The sequence below is a fragment of the Camelus ferus genome, chromosome 5 (genome assembly GCF_009834535.1).
Source record: "Camelus ferus isolate YT-003-E chromosome 5, BCGSAC_Cfer_1.0, whole genome shotgun sequence".
NCBI lineage: Eukaryota > Metazoa > Chordata > Mammalia > Artiodactyla > Camelidae > Camelus > Camelus ferus.
This window is the reverse complement of record NC_045700.1, coordinates 37,901,201-37,925,294: the sequence shown is the minus strand read 5'-3', so window position 1 is coordinate 37,925,294 and position 24,094 is coordinate 37,901,201. Positions and strand designations below refer to the sequence as shown.

Here is a 24,094-nt window from a genome sequence, read left to right as displayed (position 1 = left end):
ATCCCAAACAACAATAAGAATGTTATAAAGGGAGGGGGAAAATAAGTAATATATAAAACTATATTATAAAATGTTTATAAATATTATAAAAATGTTTTAATATATTTAAATACATATATTAAAAAAAAGCACCCAAACACAGTTTTGAGAGAAGATAACGGACGGAGAACTCAGGCTGTTTTCCTTCAGGGATGATGGAAATCCATCAGTTCAGAGTTGGGATGCAGGAAATTAACTATTTGAACCACTTATAAAAGTAAGTATTTCTGAGTTAAATCATAAAGCTGGTGTCCATGGTAATATTCAGAGCCCGTGGGAGCAGTGATGTTTAGTGGATTCTTTCATTTAAAGCCATCTTGGTTTCTTTTAACTTGTCTCACTGTTTCAGTTTAGTCCTTGCCCTGAATAGTAAACATTTGTATAATGGAATACACACTACTGGATGCAAACAAATGAGACTAACTAGTTTGTCTCCTCTGGCCCCACTTTCCTTTTAAATAGTTACTTTCATTTCTGTATTATGCAGTCTAGTCACTGAAGCGGTCTCTCTGATGGCCTAGTCAACCAGGAAATGTGTAGACAGTGCTTAAATACTTAGGAGTCTTATCCAGATTTCAAGATGACAGTTCAGAATTAGTTTGTAGAACTATCAAAAGCCATGTTTGGCTTTGGCCGGCAATTGCAGGGCCAGGGCAAAGATGCCAAAGGTTAAATAACCGAGCGTGTTGACCTATTGATAATGACTTTTGGTTACTGAAGAAAGCAATGGTTACCATCATTGTAGACTATTCAATGGCAGGCATCTGTCCACTTATTTCTGACTCTTTGTTGTGAACTGTTGAAAGATAACTGTTTGTATAAAGTGGTATTTTGTATATTTAAATAACCACACACACACAAAGCCTTCTTGTGGGAAAAGAACGGGGTTACCCATACAATCAGGAAATATTCACATGGCCTGAATTATGTTTTAGGAACTATGCTAGTTGCTGCAAATCCAAAGGTTGAATTTTTATAAATATAAAGATCCCTGACCTTAGGAAGTTTATAGTCTAGTGGGAAACAGATTTGCAAACAAAGTAACCTGGAGAGCCGTTCATCTCTAAAGTATTGCTGAGACAATCATCACTGGAAGGATGGGTATCAGAATTCCCCTTTAGGAAAGTTGGAAGGAATCCTAAACTTTGATAAGCACTTAAGATGGCAGTGAAATGGCCTAGGGACCTGGGTCCTAGGGCTACATTCCATGGGGTTTGGTTAAGTTAACTACAAGGATTTTGTCTTGCTGAGTGGGGCATACAAACTGGGGAGGGGCTGTCTTACCATTTTCCTTAAACCATCCATACCTCATCTCTTTGCCAAATGAAAATTGAACAAAGATTTCAAGAACGTTCTCTAGAAGGGGACTTCCAGAGATGTTCACGTGTCTCCTATTATTAGGATTCAGTACAGTAACTTAAGAGAAGCTTGAGCCAACTTCCCTGAGTGTTTGAAGGATCACTTCTGGGAAAAACTGGGAAGACTTCTCACAGGAGTATTCTTTTATGAGGAGGCCTGAATAGTTAATATCAGTTCCTAGAGATAAGGTTTTCCAGAAAACGTGAATGGCTTGTGAGTCATCCATGAGACACTAGATCACATTCTCTATCTGGGATCATTGGAGGACTCCTAGCAAGAGAGGAGGGTGGGCAGCCAGACCTTCACCTATAGACGATGGAGAGTTCTAGCATGCCTGAACTGGTGGACATGACAGTGGGAAGGGAGGTTGAAGTGGGGCAGGGCTGGCTGGAAAGCAAGGGAAGTGTCCCAGGAGACTGATGGTGCAGAACAGAATTTGGTGGCTTAGAGCCAATCAGAAATTTGAGTGATTAGACTTTCGTAATTGGAAACAGGAAGTCAGGGGGTAGAGTGGTTAACAATGCCTTTTGGGGTACTGGGTGGAGACGTGGTTTCATTGTGTGCTTTCTTTACACTTACACACTCAAGTTAATTCTCCTCTCATATTTCTTAATTGGCATGTGTGTATATTTGAAAGAAAGGGGACATTATCTTGTTTCAACTCCTGCCTTGTCTTAAGGGGCAGAGATGATAGCTCAGGAATGCAGCATTTTTACTAAATCAGCAATACCATTCCTGGGCTGTGCTGCAGTGAGGGGCAGTGTTTTTACAAAGGATCCAGAGTCCTCGCCCAAGAAGTGTCCTCCCTATTGTCAAATTAGGTTTTAAAGTCAAACAAAACCAGTAGGAAAAGAGGAAAGGAGGTGAGAGAGAGGAAATATAAATGTAAAGGAGAGGAAGGAAAAAAGAAAGAAAAGAAAAAAGGAAAGTGGAAAGATTTTGATAGAACAACAGAACCAAGTCCTACATTGTGTGGAAAGCAAAGAAATAAACAAACAAGGGAAAAAAAGGAAGAAGAAATGAGCAACCCTAGTTCATCCCCTGAGAGGTTGGTTTAAAAGGTTAAGCGTTTCCATACAAAAAGCTGACCCAAGCGGAACTGGACACACCATGAGCCGAGAGAGACTGAGACAGAGAAAGGGAGGTATAAGCTTAATATAATTGTTGTATTTTTTTTAGAATAAAAACTCCTTGAGGTCAGAAATTATGCATTTCACCAAGCAAAACTGAAAGTTCACCTCCTTCTATATATATATATAATAAAGGATTGCATTTTGTTTTAAAATCCCTCAGATACCCTATTCAAGAAGGATATTGCATATTTAAACATTCAGTTTCTCAGAGAATCAGCAGCAAAATAGATAAAAAATACTTCACTTATAATGGAACTGTAGAAATCTTCACGGCGTAGAGGCAGTAAACCCTTCTCACTCAGTATATGTGATCCCTTTCATTCCTTTTTTACGTTATATTTTAGGCTGAGTTTTTAAAATATTTGTCATATAATTTTATTATTGGGTTTTGTTATGGGATAAAGACATCCCTATTCTTCTTTTGTTCTTTTCCCTGCTATGGCAGTAAATTTCCTCAATATCCTCTTTCAGTGCATAGAAAATTTGACTGCTCAGCCATCCACCAGTAAGAAAAGAAAACCCAAATCTGAAGGAGGAGACAGGGATAATCAGAGAAAGGAAAGATAACATCTATGAAGTTTGCCTGAGGAAGTCCAGGATCTATTCCAGGTTTAAAAGCATAGAAATGAGCCTGAATGAGAGCTTTGTATATTTCACAGGACAGGTTCTAAACAGAGAGCCCTGTAAAAGCTCAAGTTGACTCCAGCTCGCTCAGTTAACTGCTATCAACCTTTGTCCAGTGCTCCTGAGGTCAGTGGGTTGGTCTTTTTCAGGCCAGCTATTTGGCTTTTGGTTCCCTAGCTGTAGCATGTGCCTTCAGTTTCTCTACCTGACATATCTTGTCTCTCATCTTAAAAGGGATCAGAGAGAAAAAGGGAAGACTGTTTACCCAATTGATGGTTGGAGAAAAATGGTACAAAGAGACTGACTATAGCTGGATACTTTAAATTTTAAGACTTAACAAAGTGCTGAGGTCTGCGGGGAATGTGACCGTAAATACATGCAGGACCACCTTCCTCACGGAAGAGAAGGTACAAAGATGTAATAATAACCAGCGTGGAATCGCTCTCGGGTATTGGCTGAGGGCTTTCAATACATTTCTCAACTGATCCTTACAACAACCCTTTGAGAGAGGTCATTATCTCCATTTTTGCAGAAGATTTATAGAAACTTTAAAGGGTGCTTCACTTACTTTTTACTGCATGATGAATTGCCCCCAAACTTAAAACCACAGCAAAGAAGTTAAGGAACTTGCTCAGTGTTCCACAGGGCTGGGATTCACACTCAGGCAGCGTGACTTTAGAGCTTGTGCTTTTAAACTCTATTCTGTCAGCTTGTGATCAGGTATAAAGTGAATGTGGCCATAGTAGCGTAAATGTTGCAACTTCCCATTTGTCTGCCTGTGTTATCACTTCATGACTGCTAATCCCTGGACGCTGAGTGTCCTGGGGGAAAGTGCCGACTGCCAGTGCCTCTGTTCCTGTGTAAAGCTGTGGAGGGACAATGACTTCCAGCCCAGGACTGACTGCCACTCTTTTGCCAGGTGTTACTAAGTGTTTTCAGCGGTAGTGGCAGGTCCAGATTTACTGCTTGCACTGAGTTATGCACGTTTTATTTCTCATGCATGCTGTGTTGTTTCATTTGATCTTCATAAAACAATCCACGTCAAAGCAGGTATTCGTTTCTTGACTTGTTACACTGAAGAAACAGAGGCATAGAAGTTTAGGGCTTTGTGAGAAAGTACCCGAACTTGGGAGCCCAAATCTTCTGACTTCAGGCCTTACCCTGAGTCTGCTGATTTCCATGAATAACTGTTTTAAAGAAATGCTTTGGTCAGAGCTTTGGTAACTTAATGATTAATCATTGCTTTATGGCTTGGTGCTAACCCTCTCATTGTTGTAAATCAGTTATCTTATAACTCTTCTTACCTTTAGTCTTCGTGCCCTCCAAAAGAGGGTGTGTCTCTCAATCTGAGAGCAAACTGAAACCTCAGAATTAGAGCTTCTGAGTTGGCTGTTCTATTGTTGTTAAGAACTGTACTTTTAGTTTTGTATTGTACTTCAAAATTATAACTTCCTAGGAAGTTTTTTGAAACTTAATGATAAAACCTTTGCTTTAGTTAACTGTACACTTTAGCGAGCACATTTCTTCATTATTTGGTCCACCGGGGAAGCAAGTAGACCCACGAGCTTAGGTCACATGTTGCAGCATCTAAGGCCCAAGAAGCAGAAGTAATTTAAAGCTGAGCCAAAGCCAGCAAGGACTTTGTTTCCAGCACTCTGAGGGCCTCGGTGGCTCAGGATGTATAACGGAGGAAGAAGGGTGGGGTGGGGGGGAGTATTAAGTGGGTACCACCACCCACCCCTTCCCTGACTTAACCGTGGGTCCCCGAACTGTCTAGGTGGCCCCCGCAGCCTTCACGCCACCTCTGTGCAGTTTGGGCCCTATCTTCTTGTTTTCCTCAGTTGTTTTAAAGCCGGACCTGCTCAGGCCCCTGAATGTCATGGATGGCTCCCATCTCCCTGTTATTTTCTTATATTCTTTTATTCTGGGTAGGAAACGCTTTCAGAATGAGATTTAAAACCTCTGCAGGGCTACGGTCCTGTAGTGACCAGAGGCTGTATTTGCTAACTCTCCGGCACGTACTGAGTGTTCACTGCATGGCCACTGTGGTTGCAGGTACAGGGGACGTGGCCCTAAATGGTAGAAACAAAGAGCCCGCTCCCGTGGATAGTCATGGAGCAGGCAGATGGTGGACAAACATATGAGTAATTTCAGGCAGTGATACATGCTAGGGTAAAAATAGAGTGTCATCAAGAGGACAGAGGGACCCAGGAAAGAGTTTCTCTATTCATTCAAGCATAAGTGTGGCAGGCATGGTCTTGTTTCCATTTCTAAAATGTCTCTGACTCCTGTATCGACAATGGTGGGGAGGAGGGGAGCGGTTTCTCCAAGTGAGCGATGATGGCAGCTTGGACGGAGCTGTAACATTGGAAGGAGCAGAGGAAAGGCTGACTCCATGAGCCGTCGTCCTGGCCAGCCCAAGTGGAGAACTTTCTCCTGCCTTCTTGGCTCTACCCTTCCTTGCACAAGGGCCAGTCTGCAGTGGTTCCTCTAACTCCCTCGTCCTACTGGATTCATGTCCCCTTCCCAAGGCCAGATTCCAAAGAGCTTCTCCATCTTGCACCCACCTTGTCAACAGAAGGTAATTCTCTAAAACAGCAAATATTTACTGAGCATTTTCTAGGTCGGGAACTTTGTTGGTCACTGGAGATATGAGCATGATAGACACGGCCCTTGCCCTCAGATAATTCACAGCATTAAAGGAAGCATGTGTATTAACTATAATTAAAAGGGCTTAGTGTACGCCCAGTACATGATCAAAGTGCTGTGGAACCTTTAAAGAGAATTTAATAAATGCTGCCCGGGGATGTTTGTATGGAAACCAACCAAGCATAGAGGGTTAATAATTTATGGGCCTGAATGGAACCTTCCAATCTTGGAGCTGTCAGCCTGGCTACCTGGCACTGCGGTTCCCACACCTGTTTAGCCCTCAACAGTTCACAGCCCCCTGATTCTGTATGAGGGCCCGTGTCAGATCGAATGCTTTTGGCTGCAGGTAACAGAATACCCGACACAGAGGTCTTTAAACTGGGTCTTACTATTGTGTTATTATTAGCATCTTCCGTAATTGGGAGTGCTGAAGGAGGGCAGATCTAGAGTTTGTTAATCCAGTGGTCCCACAAGGGATGTCCCCAGAGGCCCGGGGTCTCGGTGTCTTTCGGCTCTGCCATCTCACTCCAGCTTGTCCCCTCAGCTGGACATGGCTGCTGCAGAATCACAGCACCTGCTCACACAGCCATTCCTCAAGGAGGGAAGGATGCTATTCCTCATTCATAGTCCGTCCTATCAGTGAGGAAATCCATTTCCAGAAGTTCCCTGGCCCAAGGCAGACTGTCCCTCGTGTCTTGATGGCCAGATTTGTGTCCCTTGTCCATTCTAAACTAACTACTGGCAAGAGGCCTGGATTACCAAGCTTAGACTAGCTTACTCAAGACACCTTTCTGGGACCAGGAGGAAGCTCCTTCCTTAGCACGTGCAAGGGGAATTAACTAAGTTGAGCTGAGGATTCTAAAAGAAAGAAATGGGAGGTCTATGTAGACATGTCGGATATTTTATTATTGCTCTCATCATTACATTATAAAAATGTAATTTGCTTACAAAAGTAAATAGATGTCAAGCCAGCTCTAACTGCCCTAGAATTTGATCATACAACCCTCTCTTTCTCCTCTTCTCACTTTCTTTCCTAACCACATGAGTTTATTGAAAAGCAGGGTGTTTTGATGCTGCCTTTTTGATCCCTGAAGGCATTTTGAGCCCAGCACTTGCTTCATCTTGGCATCCAAAATCATTAAGGATAGGGTTGAGTTTGCAACATTTAAGATAAAAATCTGAGATAGTAGAACTGGGTGAGACACACGTGAGGGGAATTATTTTCAATTTTCTCATAAAAAGCACATCTAAACTGTTATATTGTATCTAATTTATAGTGGGAAACTGTGCAGAAACAGTCAACATAAAGTGAAAGGAACAAAATTTTAAAATACATGCTAGAAATTAGACCTGCAAAAGTTGATCTGGAAAAGTAGGATTTGAAATTATCTACGTGGTAATGATTTCATTAAGATGAAAATGGTTTGGGTGTACTGAAAAGAAAATCCAGAATACAATAAAAATCATGTGGCCTCTTCGTACTGCCTGGTGATCCCCCAACGCTCCCCTCTGCTCCCTCGCCCACTCCCCTGGTGGAGTCTCTCAGGTGTCTCCTCCCCACAAGCCTCCAGCACCTCCCCATGCTTTCTCACCTGATGACCAACCTCGCTTCCTATTTGAAGGAGAAAACTAAGGCCATTAGAAGAGAAGGTCCTCGATTCCCAGCCTGCCTGCACCTGCCCACTCACCTGCATCTGCCCCTCCTGGCACCTGCCCAAGGCCATGCTCTCCTTTGTGCACGGAATCCATCCCCTTTTACTTACTCAAAGAGGTGGCCGTAGCTCTTTCCTCTGCCCACTGCATTGTTGTTTTGCCCTCTCTATATAAACATACTGTAACCCCACATCCTTTAAAAAGGAAGGAAGGAAGGGAGTTGGGGGAGGGGAGGGAAGAACGAAGGGAGGAAGGAACAGAGCATCCTTTCTTGATCCCACATCCCTGCCAACCTCCCAGTCCCTTTCCTGTTCTCTTTACCAAAAAACTCCTTGAAGAGTGTTCTGTTATCACTGCCTGCAGTTCCTCTCCCTGCTCCCACTTAAACCCAATGGAATGAAGCTTATCCTCAACCCATCATTAAAATGTTTGGCTCTGTCGGCGCCAAGGTCCCAAACTTCTGCGTTGCTAATCCAGGGCTCAGCTTCCCCTTAGCCTCACATCCCCGTCAGCTGATCATCCTTCTTCTCTGCCTCCCTCTGGGTTTCCACTCTCCCTTCCTTCTGTGCCACCACATGGTCCCTCCCATTCTCCTTAGGAGCCCCTCCTCCTGTCTGACTTCTAACCTTGGACTCCAGGGCTCCACCCTGGAACCTCTTCCCTCTTTCCACCAGGTGATCTCATCTACTCCCAGGGCCTTAAACACCATCTGTAACCTGAAAAGATTCAAATTTATGTCTCCAGACCAGACCTCTTTCCTGAACTTAACCTGCATATATGCAGCGAATAAGCAGACATCCCTATTTGGATGCTATTAGCGTCTCCAAGTAACATCTCTCAAAACTCTTTGTCCCCTGAAAACCTGTTCCCCTCTTAGTACATCTTCTCTCAGCAAATAGCAATTCTGTTTTGTTTTGTTTTTTTAGTTGCTGAGACCAAATTTCCTGCAGTTGTCAACTGCTCTCTCCTGGTCACATTCAGTATCTAATTGGTCACTGAACGTCTACCTTCATGTTCTTTCAGAATTTGGCTATATCTCCACCTCCACCACGACCACCCTAGTCTAAGACAGCATCACCTTTCACCCGAATTATTGCAAAAATCTCTCTATTTCTCATCTTACTCCCTGCAGTGTATTCTCAACACCACAGGCAGGATGACTGTGGTAGGCAGAATTCTAAACTGACTCCCCCAATTTCCTCCCTGCCCCTGTGCTAATCTCTGCCTAAAATCTAAGATTATGAATATAATAGATTTTATCCTGGTGGCTAGGTTATGTGTAATGGCACAGTCAACTTTAAGAAAGGGAGATGACCTGGGTGAGCCTGATCTAATCATACAGGCCCTCTAAAAGCAGAGTTCCTCTAGCTCTTAACCTCCTAACATGTGGCATTGGTCACTTACTATTTGTTCCTGTGTCTCCCCCATTAGAATGGAAGCTTCCAGAGGGCAGGAATTTTTCACATTTTGTTCACTTCTTAATCCCTAGGGCTCAGAACACTGAGGAACACACTGGGTGCTTTTATTAGTTTCCGAGGCCTGCCCCAACAACTTACCACAGAGTGGCTTAAAACAACACAGATGTATTCTTTAACAGTTATGAAGCTCAGAAGTCCAAAATCAAGGTGTCGTCAGGACCATACTCCCTCAAAGGCTCCAGGGGAGACCCCTTCCCCACCTCTGCCAGCTTCTGGTGGATACCGGCAGACCTTGGTGTTTCTTGGCTTGTAGCTGTGTGACTTCAGCTTCTCCTTCCATCCTCACGTGGCCTCCTTCCCTCTGTGTCTCCGCATGGTTCTCTCCATTTTCCAAGTCAGCAAAAGCATGTCTTGACATGGCCTTCTTCTAAGGACACCAGTCATTAAATTTAGGGTCCACCCTAATCCAGTATGACCTCATCTTAACTTCACTAATTACATCTTCAAAGACCTTATTTCCAAAAGAAGGTCACATTCTGAGGTTCCAGTTAGACGTGAATTTTGAGGGGGACACTATTCAACCTAGACAAATATTTGATGATTTAAAGGAATTACCTTAGAACTCATGTAAAAAATATTTTGATGAACATTTTTTGATGTTACTTTAATTCCAATAAAAATTCTTCCATTCATAAATATGGGGTCAAGTCATCTACTATAAGGTCATGGCCCCTGTTTATAGAATACAGAGCTAGCAGCAGTTTGATAAAGGTAAATTAAATTCATCCTTTCAGCTTGCTTATAGTCTAGTTAAGATGTGACTGTTCAGATTAAATATTGGAATAATTGATTTAAGATTACTTGATGAATTGGCAAAATATATGGTATAGAAAATAAACATTGAAGAAGATGACTCAGTGGACGTGTGTGGTGTATATAGTAAAGGGTAGTTTGAGGTATGAGAAGGGATGATGGGAAAATGAAGGCCACAGATATGGATTGTGTATTTGAGAAGTTTGCTAATAAGAATGAGAAGAGAAATAAGGAGATGGCTTCAGGAAGCAGCAGGGTCAGTAAATACTTCTTAAATAGAGGTACACCCCGTGCAGGCTTACAGACAGGGCAGAAGTAAGCAGTGAAAAGGAACTGAAGATACTGAGAGAGAAGAGATGAAAACAAAGTCCCTAAGAAATCAAGAGGACCAGGATCTGAGGCACAGGGGAGGCCCATGTCTTCCTCCGAGGGCCAAGGAAAGGGTAAAAGAGTGGCACGAGGGACAGACAGAAGTGGAAAGCAGAGTGAAAAACAAGCTCCCTTGGTGTCTTTTGCTCTGATGGAGGAATCCTTGAATCTTTTCACTGGACAACTTCATGCTGTTTTGAAAATGTGGACTACGAGTTATTCAGGATTGTGTTCTATTTAAAATCTAGGGAACATGGTGGGGGGGGAGGAGAAGAAGGAGAAACCTGTTATAAAGCTCACGTGACTGCTTTTTATGAGTACAGGGAAAAGATGACGTGAGTCAGGAGTCATACTGTGGAAGAGAGGAGGAGGGTGGTACAACTTTCTTTCCAGTAAGTCAAAGAGTTGCCATCCTTCATGAAGCTGCCGAGAGAAAATTCTAGGGTTTTCAGAAAGAATCGGTGCCCCTTTGACTTTGGAGCACTAGAACAAAGCATGTCCTAAATGTAACCTACCAACTGACCCGGGTTCAAGTCATACTGCCAAGCTGCCTGTTTAGGTTACTTGCAAACATTAAATCCAAACACTTCCACAAAGTCTAATCCAACTATACGAACTCACAAGAACCGCCAGCAAGCATTTACCGTGTTGGTGCGATCACTGTGCTGACTGCTTAAGTGGTTTAGTGCTTTAGTGCTTACTAGTGACAGGACTTGAGTCCAGTTACTATCTGCACCTCAGTTTCCTTACCTGTGAAATGGGGATGAAAATTAGCTAACAGGAGAATGATGCCTAGGATAGCCCAGCACACTGGAAGTTCTCTATAAACATTTGTAATGATTACTCTTTATATACTTTTAACTTTTTTATTCTTTTAACAGTCCCAGAGGGGGGAATTTTAAGACGACTTGTCTCACACTCTTGAAAGTGTTGCCAGGCAAATGCTGGAAAGGGCGTTTCTGTGGCAATTTTATTTTCCCATGATCACTTTCCTGGTATCCCGGAAGAGAGACAGTTGACACAGAGAGCAGCCTTGTTGATTATGCCTGTAAATCTTTCTGGAAAGTTCTTCAGTGATTCAATATGTGAGCATTCAGTTTCCCTAAATACTGATGTTCTCTCATCAGTTCTCTTTCCAACTCAAACCAAGTATTTTAGCTTGCGCTGTAACCGCCCATTGATGTCTCAGTACAACTACTACTGAGTATTTTTCAAGAGAAACCAGCCCTTTGCAAAAATTGTTGCTTGTTTCACGGGCCTGTGGGTCATTTATTTATACAATTAAGATGTTTCCACCTTTCAACTGTTTCGCATCCCCTTGGATTACACTGGTTTAAGGTCAGTCGACATAGTGGGTCATAAAAGCCTTGTCAATGTTAATTTTGGCCATTATCACATCAGTCTTGTATATTCCCAGAAGTCCTAACAACGGGTGATGGAGTGACCATAATCAGAATACAAAAATAGTAAAGCCACCCTGATGCCCTGTTCCGTGCTGGCTTCCTGCGTGTGCTGAGCCTCCTGGCTCCTCGCTGGAGTGAGGGCAGAATGAACTGGGCAGTGTAAGCTGGTTTTAATTCTGGCAGTCCCTTTGGCCTTGCATTTATTTCACCAGTGGCTACATATATCTTCATCTTGGTCTGAATTTTGAGACAGGAATATTCTGCCCATTTCCACTTTTCTGCCATATACTTTGGCGTCTTATGTTGATGTTCGTATTGTTTCAAGGCGATTAGAATTTCAATCTCAGCATCTGTCTTTCAAATTGATCTTGGGAGCAGTTTGTTTTTATGGGACTTGGAAGGTCTGGGCTCTGAGCTCTAAGGTGCGTGAGGCACGTGGCTGCTTCTGGCAGGGCTATTCCGGGCTGTGATGATAGAATCGTGAACATAACAAACCACCACAAAATCAGTGTCCTAGAGCTCACATTCAGTCAAGAGAAGCAGACAAAAAACAAGACAAATAAGGGATAAATCAGGAATTTTGGATTAACACACTACTGTATATAAAATGTATAAACAGCAAGGACCTATTGTATAGCACAGGAAATTATACTGAATATCTTGTAATAACCTATAATGGAAAATAATCTGAAAAAGAATATATATGTGTGTGTGTGTGTGTGTGTATAAAACTGAATCACTTTGTTGTACACCCAAAACACTGTAAATCAGTTACACTTCAATTAAAAATAAATTTTAAAAAGGAATATACATTCGAACAAATGAACAAAAGACCAATAAGTAGAAAATATGATATGTTAGACGGTATCACTGCTTAAGAAAAACAATCTGAAGCCAGGAAAGTCAATACAAAGCAAATATCTTAACCTGGGGGTTACAAATGTTAGTCCAGGGAAGGAAGATGATGTTTAAATAAAGACATAAAGGAGGCGGGGAATAAGCCTTGGGCACATCTGAGGAGAAGAACATTCCAGGCAGAGGAAATAGCAAGTTCAAAGTCTCTGAGGCAGAAGTGGGCCCAGTGTGTCTGGGCAACAGCGGGGAAGTTAGAGCAGAAGAGGGGAGAAGGGGGAGGAGGGAGAGGAGAAACCAGAGTCATGACAGGGACAGTCACCACCCCCATTAAGTTGTTGCCTTTTTTCCAAATGGTTGCTTTTTTCCAAAATGTGCACTGTACCATTTAGTTGGCCTTTCAGAACAGACCTTTGAAAATACAGATGAGCACATCCCTAACAAAAGTTTGGTCATCTGACTCTCTGGGGTTAGGGTAAATTCTTCGAGTACACAGCCCCAGGTTCAAGGGCTCCAGCTCAGTGGCAATGCATTTATCAGATGCACTTGATGTCCCTGGGATGTTTCTCTTATTGAGAAGGTAAATCTGGTGATAATAATTATATTCCAATGCCTCCTGTGTATAGTAATCAGAGAAGTATCAATGTTCACAATCCTCTAATTCCACCTAGTCCACCATTTTCCCTTCATGCTATAAGCTGCCAACTCCCATTGCTGTCACTGTGGATGGTATTAAACATGTCGGAGGAGGCAGTGATTGTTCATTAGTACTTAAGAAACGATTAGATTGTGCTTATCCTAGGTGCTTTCCCAACATGACGTTCTTACGCTGTCTTGTTAGGATCATTTCAGAGATGAACACGTGAAACTTAATTAGCTATTACTTTATTGCAGTGAAATTCCTTATCTCATCAGCACTCCTAGGTACTTCAGGGAAGAGACTCATCTTTCATCTTTGTATCCTGATTGCCTAGCACATGCTTGGAACAAAGCACTGATGAACAGTGCAGCATTTCTGGAGGGCTTCCTAAATCTTAAATCCTGAGCTACAAACTTTACATACATTATCTCACTTCATCATGGCAAATCCCTAAGGGCTAGATAATGCTGTTATTTCATTTTCTAGACGACAAAATTGAGGTTTTGAAAGATCCAGGAATTTTCTCAAGGCTCCTGTGTAAGAATTAGGCCTGAGCTGCTCAAATCCAAGCTCTCTGATTTCAAAGCCACCAGGGACCCCTACCCCTTGTTGGCATGGGTGGTAATGCCGGGGGATGAGTGGTGGCCTGCAGGTGCTACCAGAAAATAAAGGATGTGAGCAGCTTTCCAATCAATTTCTTCTTCTGCTTTCTTGATTTTTCTTCCTCTGTCCCGGTGTCAAGGCTGCTATTTGGCTAGTGCAGATTCTAAAGTAACACTCGTTTCATTTCCTTAGCGTCAATATAAAATGTTAGCTGATTACCATATGGAACATGAGAACTCTGTAACCAGATATCTTTTCCCCATATTTAACTTTATGAGTTCATGAGCTGTAAAGAGCACATTTCCCTTTACTTGCATTTCATTAGCCATTTATTTACCAAAACAGTTTATCTTTGTGAAGTAGAAATATTTTATATTATCATTTCATATAGATCAAAAAAAGTTTATTAATGAATATAAAAATATTCAAAATATCCTGTGATTGTAAAATAACCGTTGGTCAAAACAAGACTACTCCATGGAACCACACCACTCTCCTGGCTCTTACCATTCTGGGATTACTTTTATTCAGAAGTGATTTCAATCCTACCACAAGGACTCATTAAGATACCATATATTTGATGAGAAATTATTGCTAGGTGGAACCATTTTAAAAGCTGCTGTTTTTTCCATTTTTGACTGCTAAAAATATTTGTATGGTTCAACCTCATAGTTGCTCTCACCAAAGAAGTAAAGTATAATGTTGTTAAGCATTTTTTGATTTTTAAACTCAAGAAGACATGACTCTAAGAGTTTCTGTATAAGTTGATGGTAACCTGATTAACTGCTCTACTTGGCTAGCATGATGCTTTGAGCTGATAAACATGTCCCAGGCCCACCAGGAAAACCACACAAGCAGCCAGAGACCTTTGTTGCGGCAGCCGTGTTCTGTCAGGGAGCAAGCAGACAAGGAAGAAGTAATGTGAGCGTGTCCTCCAGTGTTGGACAGAATAGGCTGTAACCTGGCAGCAAACTGTGAACTTGCTTAAGGTCAAAACCTGGACTTGGCACTCCTGTCTCACAGAACTTGCTTATCTAGATGTTTCGAAAGTGTCTTCCAGTGTGCCCTGTCTATCAAACAGGGCAGAAAAACAAGGAACATTTGTTGCACTGCTTAGTCCAGTTTTGTTGCAGCGTTCCAGGATGGGGTAGCCAGGATGTGGAATCTGGCTTGCAGGGTAACCGTGAAGGAGCTGAGTGAGGGTAACGCTAGCCCAAGGCGGCCCGGGTCTAGCACACATGTCTGGGCCACAGCACATTGCAGCATCAGTGTTGATATCCAAATACCAGCAGGTGGACCAAAATCATGTTGCGCCCATAACGAGCAGATGGGAGCCTGAATCGGGCAGAGATGATGGGTTTAGAAAGGCTGAGGTCTGACGAGGGAATGAGCCCAGCAATTTCCAAGGTGAGGCAGCAGGAGAGGTGAGCACTCGGTGAGGAGGATCAGCAGGTGATGTCACAGGGGATTTTGCCTCAGTTATTTTATTATTCCAGACTGAAGTGTGTTGTCCTGTAAAACCGGGACAGATACCCGTATGTGAGATAACACTTAGATGAGATAGCACTGTGTCTGGTCTCTATATTGGAGGTATGAAGTCCGTTCTCTTCCTACAAAACTAAGTCAGTGATAGATTTTCTGTGTTGATATGCCTCTTTTATTAGAGATACGTATTTTTATTAGTCCGTTTGGGCTGCTATTATGAAAATACCAGAGGCTGAGTGGCTTAAACAACTCACGGTTCTGGAGGCTGAGAAGTCCAAGATCAGTATGCCAGCAGATTTACCCGTTTCCTGTGTCCTCACATGGCAGAAGCGGCAAGAGAGCTTTCTGGGGTCACTTTTTAAAGGGTATCAATCCCATTCATGAGGGCCCCACCCTCATGACCTAATCACCTCCCAAAGGCTCCTTCTCCAGATACCTCCACATGGGGGCTAGGATTTCAACATATGAATTTGGGAGGGACACAAACATTCAGTCCATTGCAATGTATGTGTCTCTGTGTGTAAACTGCTCTCTCTGTCTATAGATCTAGCTAAACTACATCAGCAAATGTATTTGGCTTGTGAATATCTATGACCATTTATACCTTGAATTGTACTAATTTGGGGATGTGTTTTATGTCCATTTTAGACTAGATTTAGGTTTTGATAGCAGGGTATTTATCCTCAGCAATACTTTTCAAATAATACTCACTTTGTAACTATTTGATACCTGAAAGGATGATTGGATGAATACAAACAATTGAGGGTGTTTACTAAACAAACTCAGATTTGTAGTTTTTAGTCCAATGTGAGTTTCAAATATTTTCTGTAGCACAAGGCTTTACTTCCTGTTTAAAAGTTAAGTCCACTTGCTATATTTTACCCACTTGCTGTATTTCTGCTAACAAACACAAAAATCTTAATTTCAGGGGAGAAATGAAGGACCAAATTGAAAAAAAAATATTTTTTTGAAAAAAAACCTGTTTTACTTAATTAACAAACTAGGCTTAAACAAAATCAATAAAATAGTAACGTGAAGTGTGAAAGTTTTATGTATGGAAACTGAAGGTTTTATAGGCAGAAACAAGAATATGTTATCAGATCAGATCCAAAGAAATAAAAGCTTAAGAACATTTTTTGAAAAAGTATTTCCTGTAAGAGAACTACCTTTCCACAGGCTGTAAAAAATTAACAAGAGAAGATGCTGCTGTCCTTGAAATCCCCCCTAAAAGAACCGCAGTTATAGGAATGTTATGACAGTGGCTGATTTTGTGAGTGTGTGTTTACATTTACATGTGGAAAATGTGGAGAGTTTGGAAAAAGACTTTGGGCTATTTGTAATCAGTGGAGGCTGAGAGAGAAAGAGGAATCACATTGGCTCGACTGTGCTTATAGGATGGTATTCTATGATAATCAACAGAAACTTCTTTTTGCATGTCTCTACTATGGCATAGAAGTGTGCTAGATGCTAAGGTTGATGAAAACAAAACAAAAAAACTTAAAACAAAGAACAAAAACCCACGGCCCTGTCTTCAAAGAATATGTGGCCTAGCTGAGTAGACCACACAGGTAGGTTTGGAAAAATAGTTATCAATATGAGTTATTAAGTGACAAGAGCCAAATGAGTAGCGTGGGGACAAAAGTCAGAGGAAGACTTGAAGTCATGATGAAAGAGGTGGGAGTCGAAGGGTTAAGGGTTATGACCGACCAGGGAAGCAGTTGACATTCCAGAGAAGTGGCTTAGGACAAGGAACAGAGGCGGATAAGCCTAAAATCTACTGGGTTCAGTGGGCAGATCAGTGTGAGCAGATGAGACAGCTCATGCTGCAAGAGAGTGGAAATGAGCCTGAAAAGAGTCTCCTGTCAGATTGCGGAGGCCACAAGTGCCAGGCTAAGGAGTCTGGATCTCCCTGTGGACAATGGGGGCCCGTTTAAAGCTTTTGAAGAAGAGACCACCAGAATGAAGGCAGCATATTAGAAAAATCATTCCAGTGATGGTGCAGTGCAGGAACTAGACTGGGAGGACCTGATGGCACGGATACCTGGAGAAAAGATTTCACAGGAAGAGTCAGCAGGGTTCACTGGATGTAGGTAGTGGTAAAAAAAAAAAAAGAGGAAGATATTAAAATGTTCTTCAGACTTTGACTTTGGCTCATCCATAACAGAATATAAACCCACACCAATTTCCTATGGAAAACTAATTTGGAGGGAAGACAATTGTTTTAGACAAGTATGTACAGGGTTAGAGTGGGGCAGGTCAGCTCAGAAGGCTCAACCCAGCACTGGAAATGTGCCCGTGGTAGCTAAGGTAGTAAGTGCAGATTTTGTCATTTATTTAAAAGATCTCTGAAAGGGAAGAAGAGGGGTGGTCAGCATAGCTTAAAGATCTGTGCAGAGCAAGACAGCTTAGAAATAGACCTCAGGGCCTCAAAAAAGAATGATCTAGCCTTGTGCTACCCGCTGCATGGCCCCATGTAGCCATTGCCTGGGAATGGGCCTGTTCAAATCGAGGTATGCTGTAATCATCAACTACCTACCAGGTTTTAAAGACTTAGTATGAAAAGGAGTAATGGGAAATTAATAACATTTAAATATTGGTGATACATTGAAAGAAGAATATATTTGATATACTGGCTAAATAAAATGCTACTAAAATTAAGTTCACCTTAAAAAATTTTAAATACAGCTACTAGAAAATGTACTCACCCTGTATTTTCCTTGGACACTGCTGATCTAGACTTTGTAATGAAGCTCACTAATATAGCAGCCTGAAACACACACGCTCACATACACTTCAACAGTTGAATGCAATTTTACCCCATCTACCCAATCTGAAATTTTTCAAAATGTGTTTTGCACTTTGTGAGTATATTTCTGCATTTTGTGACCAGTGTGTATTGTAGAGATCCTTTTTTTTTTTTTTAATTTTACGCAAAACTTACGTTATCTCATCTTACTGAACGTTTGGCTCTTTTTTATTTTCACCAGCAGATGATGCTACAGCTGATAGCCGCAGAACTTACACTCTAACTGATTATTTAAAAAACACTTTTAGATTGAAGGTCTACACCTTGCAATGGGTTTCAGGTAAGAACTTTTTGTGGAGAGGGGGCTGATTTCCATGCTTCTTTTCATTCTAGTTAGCTGGTGGGGCACTTTTATGGCACTGAGAAGATATCCTTATTTTTAAAAACCATATAGGAGAGTATTTTTTGTACCTGAGAATGCAAAGGGAGTTAAGACAGAAAGAAACCTTTGTATTTCTTTGCTACATACTATAAAAAATTAAACGTGAATTGAAACCTTTATAATAATGATGGAAAAGTGAAGGCGTACTAGTGTAATATTCATCAGTTAATGTTTGTCCAACTTAGACATGCCTGTTTAGTACTTGTGTGAATTTAAATCTTCAATTTTTATTGCATGAATTTTTTTAGCTGCTAAAGATGTTTAATAGCAACTTGAAATATTGATCTGGCCGTTTTCTCTCTTTAGATCATGAATATCTCTACAGACAAGAAAATAATATCTTGCTATTCAATGCTGAATATGGAAACAGCTCCATTTTCTTGGAGAACAGTACATTTGTATGTTTAATCACATAATTAATTCCTGCTTTAAGGGAATTCTGGGGATTTTTTTCATAACCTTTCGAATCATGAGCACTATCGTTCCTCATCCATATCGGGCTCTCTCTGCAGCATATGGCGCAGTGGATCTTTCTCTTCTTCTTGGAATGCTCCCTGCCTTGGCTACTCTTTAGTCTCCTTTGGCGATCCCTCCTCTGCGTCCTCTTCCGTGTAAGTGCGCCTCCGGGCCCCATCTTCGCTGCTGGCCTCCCTCCCCACGTGGCGTGCTCTCCCTCAGTGAATTTCACCCACTTCCACACCAGCCAGCGCTCTTCTCTCTGGCCTGGCTTCTCAGACACAGGCTTTTATCTCTAACCTCCTCCCAAGTTCCAAACCTCTGTTTCCAATAGCTGGCTGGCTCCTGCGCGGTGTGGGGGCGTGGGGGGGGTGGGGGGGTATCCTGCAGGCATTTTAAGTCAGATCCCAAGCTAAACAAGTCATTTCCCCTCCCTCTCCTAGCAAACGGAAAGCCTCCTATTCCTCTTCCTGACTTCCCAATCTTGGTAAATAAATAGCGCTCTCCTCCAAGTGGCTTAAGCTGGGGACCTCAGAATCCTCCTGATTCCCCTGTTGTCCCCCACATTCAGCTGCTCAGCAAACCCCATCAGTCCCCCCTCTGCAATGTCAAGTGTCTCTCAAATTTCCATTTCCACTCTGTATAGTCCTGGTTCAAGGCTTTGATTAATCTTGTGACAGTGAGTAGTCTAACTTGGGTTCGTGTCTCCATCCCGCAAATCAGCCACAGCATTGCCCAAGTCCAGGGCTAATGCAACCCTCTCTTGTCTCATCTCAGCCGCTGTGTCACCAGAGCATGTTTTTAAAAGACAGATAAGATTCTATCACATCCATGTGCAAAAAATGAGTTCATTGTTCTGTTTCCTACATTTAGATGCTGATAATGTGCTAGATAATTTTTGTCCTCTCTGTCTGACACACCCCATTCGTATTCAGGTTGCACCTAATCTTTAGACAGTCTCTAAACATGCATGCCCTTCCTGAATCTGGGTTTTTCCTCCTGTTGTTTCCCCTCCTGAGAAAGTTCTCTAATCCTCACCCTTATAGCCTTAGTTAGAATTAATCCTTCCCTCCCTGATTCTCTAACCCTGATCACCACTCACCTTTCATCACGGTCATTTGGAGTTGTTCAGTTGTTCTTTTTTCTACTTGATTGACAGGATGAATTTGGACATTCTATAAATGATTATTCAGTATCTCCTGACAGACAATATATTCTCTTCGAATACAACTACGTGAAGGTAAAAGAAATGCTTTTTTACTGTGACATTTAAGGAACCCTGTGAGTATGTTAATTTTTAACTGATTTCAAGTCTGTGAGTACTTAAGGTTGATATGTAAGTAATACAATAGGTGCTCAAAACTCATTAATTCAGTGTCGAAAGGAGAAAGGGTCATTCTCATTCTTAAAAGGTAAGTCCAATGAATGTTCTAAAAGAAACTCATTTTCAGTGCTTTCAAATACTGAAAAGTCTAAGTAATATTAGTAATAATAATAGTAAAAACATAGGTTAGTAAATTAGAACGTGTAAGTTAGAAGTAAGTTTACATGTCTGACTGTACATCCAGTAATAGAACCCCCTATTTCCTTTGTCTCAGCTTGACGTCTAGTAAAACTCTCAAGTATTTGCTTTAAAAAGAGTTAAACTTCTCATCCTCCAGAAGAGACGCTGCAAGGCCCCCAGACCCCACCACACACAAACCATGGAGAAGGGGGAGCCTCTGCCCAGGCCATCAGCACCCCGCAGGGAGCACTCAAGCACACTCAGGAAGAGTTACAGCCTAATCTCACGTCCTGTCCTTGTTTAGGGTGGCTGCAAATCGCCAGTGACATTGACTGCAGCTTTTTGATTATTCGCGGATTTGACAACAGTTGATGAGTATAGGAAGTTTTGAGATATGTAGGAAAGATTAAAAAACAGTAAAGAGATAGTCTGCATTTAAAACAAAATACAAAGCTGGTGGATCCCCACCTCTGCCTTGTTTTCTAGAATAAATAGTGAGTACTGAGTGGGCTTATCTCACAGGCCAGCACTGCTGTACTCAAGCCACGAAAACTATCTCCCTCAGCCCCGACTCCATTTCCCACTTTGGGGTGGTGACTCCCAGTCATAGTATTTACCCTGATTCACCGTGCTGGGCTCCAGTTCCTGGACGTGCAGATTTGCTGACTCTGTTTTGCTAAATCAACTAGGGAACATATCAGAATCCTATGACGACTTTAACCAATTAATGGATAATGGTTTAATTCGGTGATTCTTTTTGCTGTCTACAGATTAAAATCTCGTGAGGAGCTTTTAAAACTTCTTAGTGTCCAGGTCTGATCCCCAGAGCAATAAACTGAAGTCTCTGGGGTGAAGCTGGCATCAGTATTTTTTTTAAACATTCAATTATGTTAATGAGCAACCAGAGTAGGGAACTACTGATTAACAATTTCCCACATTAAAGACCAACATGTAAGGACTATAAGGTTAAGGTGGAAAAAGCAAGGTAAATACCAGCTCGATGAACTATTTAGCCAAGTTCAGAAGTGCCCTATGATGTGTACTGATGGATGTATTTCACTGGGAGACCTTAGCTGGACAGCCATCGCTGGAAATTTGTATTTGTTGTGTCACTGGAGTTCTCATGTGCATTTAACTGCTTTTGCACTTTTCATTCTGTCCTCTTCATCCCGCTGTCTGCATTTTCCAGGAGAATCCAAGCTCCTTTTAAGGCCTAAGTTAGATTATGTCGTGCCTGTGCTTAATCCTTCATGATCAGTAGATTCCCATCCCTTTCAGAATAAAATGCAACCTCTAACATGGCATCCTCAGAAGCCTGTGTGACTGATCTCAGTCCGCCCTTCTGAACCCACTTCCTACTGCCCTCTCTGCACTCACCATGCTTAGCCAGTGCTTCCCACCCTTGCCTGAACTTTGGGATCACCTGGGGTGGTTTTTCAAATTACAGATGCTTACAACCTACCCCACACCAACTAACAGTATAACTATGGATGGGGTCAAGGCATGGGGAGTTTTAAGGACTTCAAAGTCAAGAGCCTTTAATTGCACAGCTCTTTATTTCTCTCAAGCATCACTTTCATTCCCATCCAAGGGCCAAAGCATTTGCTTTTGCTTCATCCTGGAATCTTCCTCCTTTGATCATCATCTGACTCCCCCTTCTTCATAATTCAGGTCCAGCTTTCTTGATCACTTTAACATCACCCCCTGCTGCTCTGTTCTTCCCCCATGCTCAACCATTCACTCCGTAGCACATTAGCTTATTTTATTTTCTTCATACATTTTATTGCAAAGCATTAGATTATAAGATTACTGAAAGTAAAGAACTACATCTTGTATTTTACTTCCCGGAGTATCCAATAGAGTTTTCTGTACAGCATAGATGTGCTGACTCATCCACTCTCAAGAACAAAGAGAAGTCTGGTTTTATTCCATTTCCCTGCAGGTCTACTTCTGGTGTTGTTTAGATCCTACTGCATGGCTTCTCCATGACTGAGTTAACACTCCAGAAAGATCAATTATTACTTTTAAGGTGTGGCTACAAAAAGTTGAGTGAGTGAGTGAAAACGTAAATAAATAAGTACCATATATCGTAGTATGGATGTTCTCATGGATCTGCACTCATTGCCGAGCCTTGTGCAGATAATAATAGTTGCGTCCTCTGTGACCTGTTGACAATGTCCCAGGAGCCCTAAGTACTTCATATGCATTCTCATGCACCTGAGATTGTTTCTGCCACTGTCCTCACCAAATTGAAGCTTAGAAAGAAACTTGCCTGATACTACACATTGGAGACTTGTCTTCGTCCATTGGAGCCCCAGAAAAGAATACCCCAGACTGAGTGGCTTAACAACAGAAATTTATTTCTCAGAGTTATGGAGGCTGAGAAGTCCAGGATCAAGGTGCCAGCAGATTCGTTGTCTGATGAGGTCCCAATTCCTGGATCGTAGTTGGCCATCTTCTCCATGTGTTCTTATGTGGTGGGAGGGACAAGGCATCTCCCTGGAGTCTCTTTTCCTCCAGTGGCCCCACCTCCAGACCATCACATGGGGTGGAGAGTTAGGATTTCAACATATGAATTGGGAGGGGAGTGGATACACATATTCAGTTTGTAGCAAGATTTGAATCCAGGTTAGAAGACTCCAAAGCTTGTGCTCTTAAACATGATCTTTCCTATCCTTGTGCTTCAAATTCTCTCTACTACAATTTTTTTTTTTACCCTTCTCTGTGTGGCAATCTTCCTCCCCCGAGATTCCATCCAGAATCACCTTTTCCCTAAGCCTCTTCCCTCCCCAAGATCTAGTTTATGATTCCCGCCCTTTCCCACCCACCTCCACTACATGTCTCGTGATTCTTTTCCTGTAGTTTACGTCTCCATAGCTCCCATTCAACTATTAGCTCCTCAAAAAGAGGGAGCCTGCCTTATCCAGTAATGCCTGATTGAAGGTAGCTGCCATGTTTATAGCTTAAATAGACTGATGAGTCTGTTTCAGAAGACGAAGTGAACATACAGACATCTTGGATTTCCCTTTACAACCCATGATAGATCTGCCATTCTGAAATGATCTCAAAACTTCTTAAATCTCTTAATATTTTTAGCCTGTACCACAACTTTTGGCTCTAGAGAGTATTATACTCAGAAGTTTCCCAGAAATAAGCATGGAGTCTGTCAGAATAATCCAGGATTCAGAAAGGAATGTATGATTTGCAAAGAGTGGGGACTTAATAAATATTTGTTGACAGGAGAGGATAGACAGGTGATAAATGATAAGTGGGAAACAGTCCTCAAGATCAGAGCCTGACTTGAGTCTCAGTCTGTGAGTATAGCTGGGGGTCCTTGGGCTACTCGTTTCATCTATTTCAGTCTCATAAGTAAATTCTCATTATTTTTGTTTGGTTTATTTCTTGAATACATACTGTCTGGCTTGCACTAGACCAGACTGCAGGTATTTACAGATGCATAAGACACAATTTCTTACCTCTAGAAGTATGGTAGGGTAGTCAGACATATAGACAAGTAATTTCTTTTAAAATATCTTTATATATACATCCCCGTAGAAATATAACTTTTCATAAATGCAAATCTGTGATCATATTTTGTTTTAATCTTCAGTCTTCTTTTTTTCCATTTGTGCTTGGCTCCATACTCCTCACCCTGCTGCCTTTTCCCCGGGTATCCCATGTTAAGACTCTACTGTCTATCCCTCCACAATTTATATTTGTTTCTTTATTCACATAAATTCTATGAAGATGGAGATTCTTTTTAGTTATTGCTCATTTTATAAAAACAGAATCCTATTTTCCATACTTTTCTGTAAATTGCATTTCTCACTCAGTGATACCATGTGGAACTTCTTCCAAGTCATCTGGTGTGGCTCTAATTCATTTATTTTTGAATTAATAGACTTT

At 41.7% G+C, this 24,094-nt stretch overlaps 1 protein-coding gene across 6 annotated transcripts in view; it reads left to right on the top strand.

The window, feature by feature from the left end:
• DPP4 (dipeptidyl peptidase 4) overlaps window positions 1-24,094 on the top strand; it is an 85,367-nt gene that overhangs the window by 12,404 nt on the left and 48,869 nt on the right. For 2 of the 6 annotated variants that reach the window (XM_032479571.1, XM_014552457.2), the window contains exons 3-6: window positions 18,031-18,126; window positions 18,535-18,626; window positions 18,741-18,839; window positions 19,844-19,924. In XM_032479571.1, coding sequence (XP_032335462.1) covers window positions 18,031-18,126; window positions 18,535-18,626; window positions 18,741-18,839; window positions 19,844-19,924 — 368 coding nt within the window. Of the gene's footprint in view, window positions 1-18,027; window positions 18,127-18,534; window positions 18,627-18,740; window positions 18,840-19,843; window positions 19,925-24,094 lie in introns of all 6 variants that reach the window. The other 4 variants (XM_032479572.1, XM_006176809.3, XM_014552456.2 and 1 more) reach the window with 3 other exon arrangements.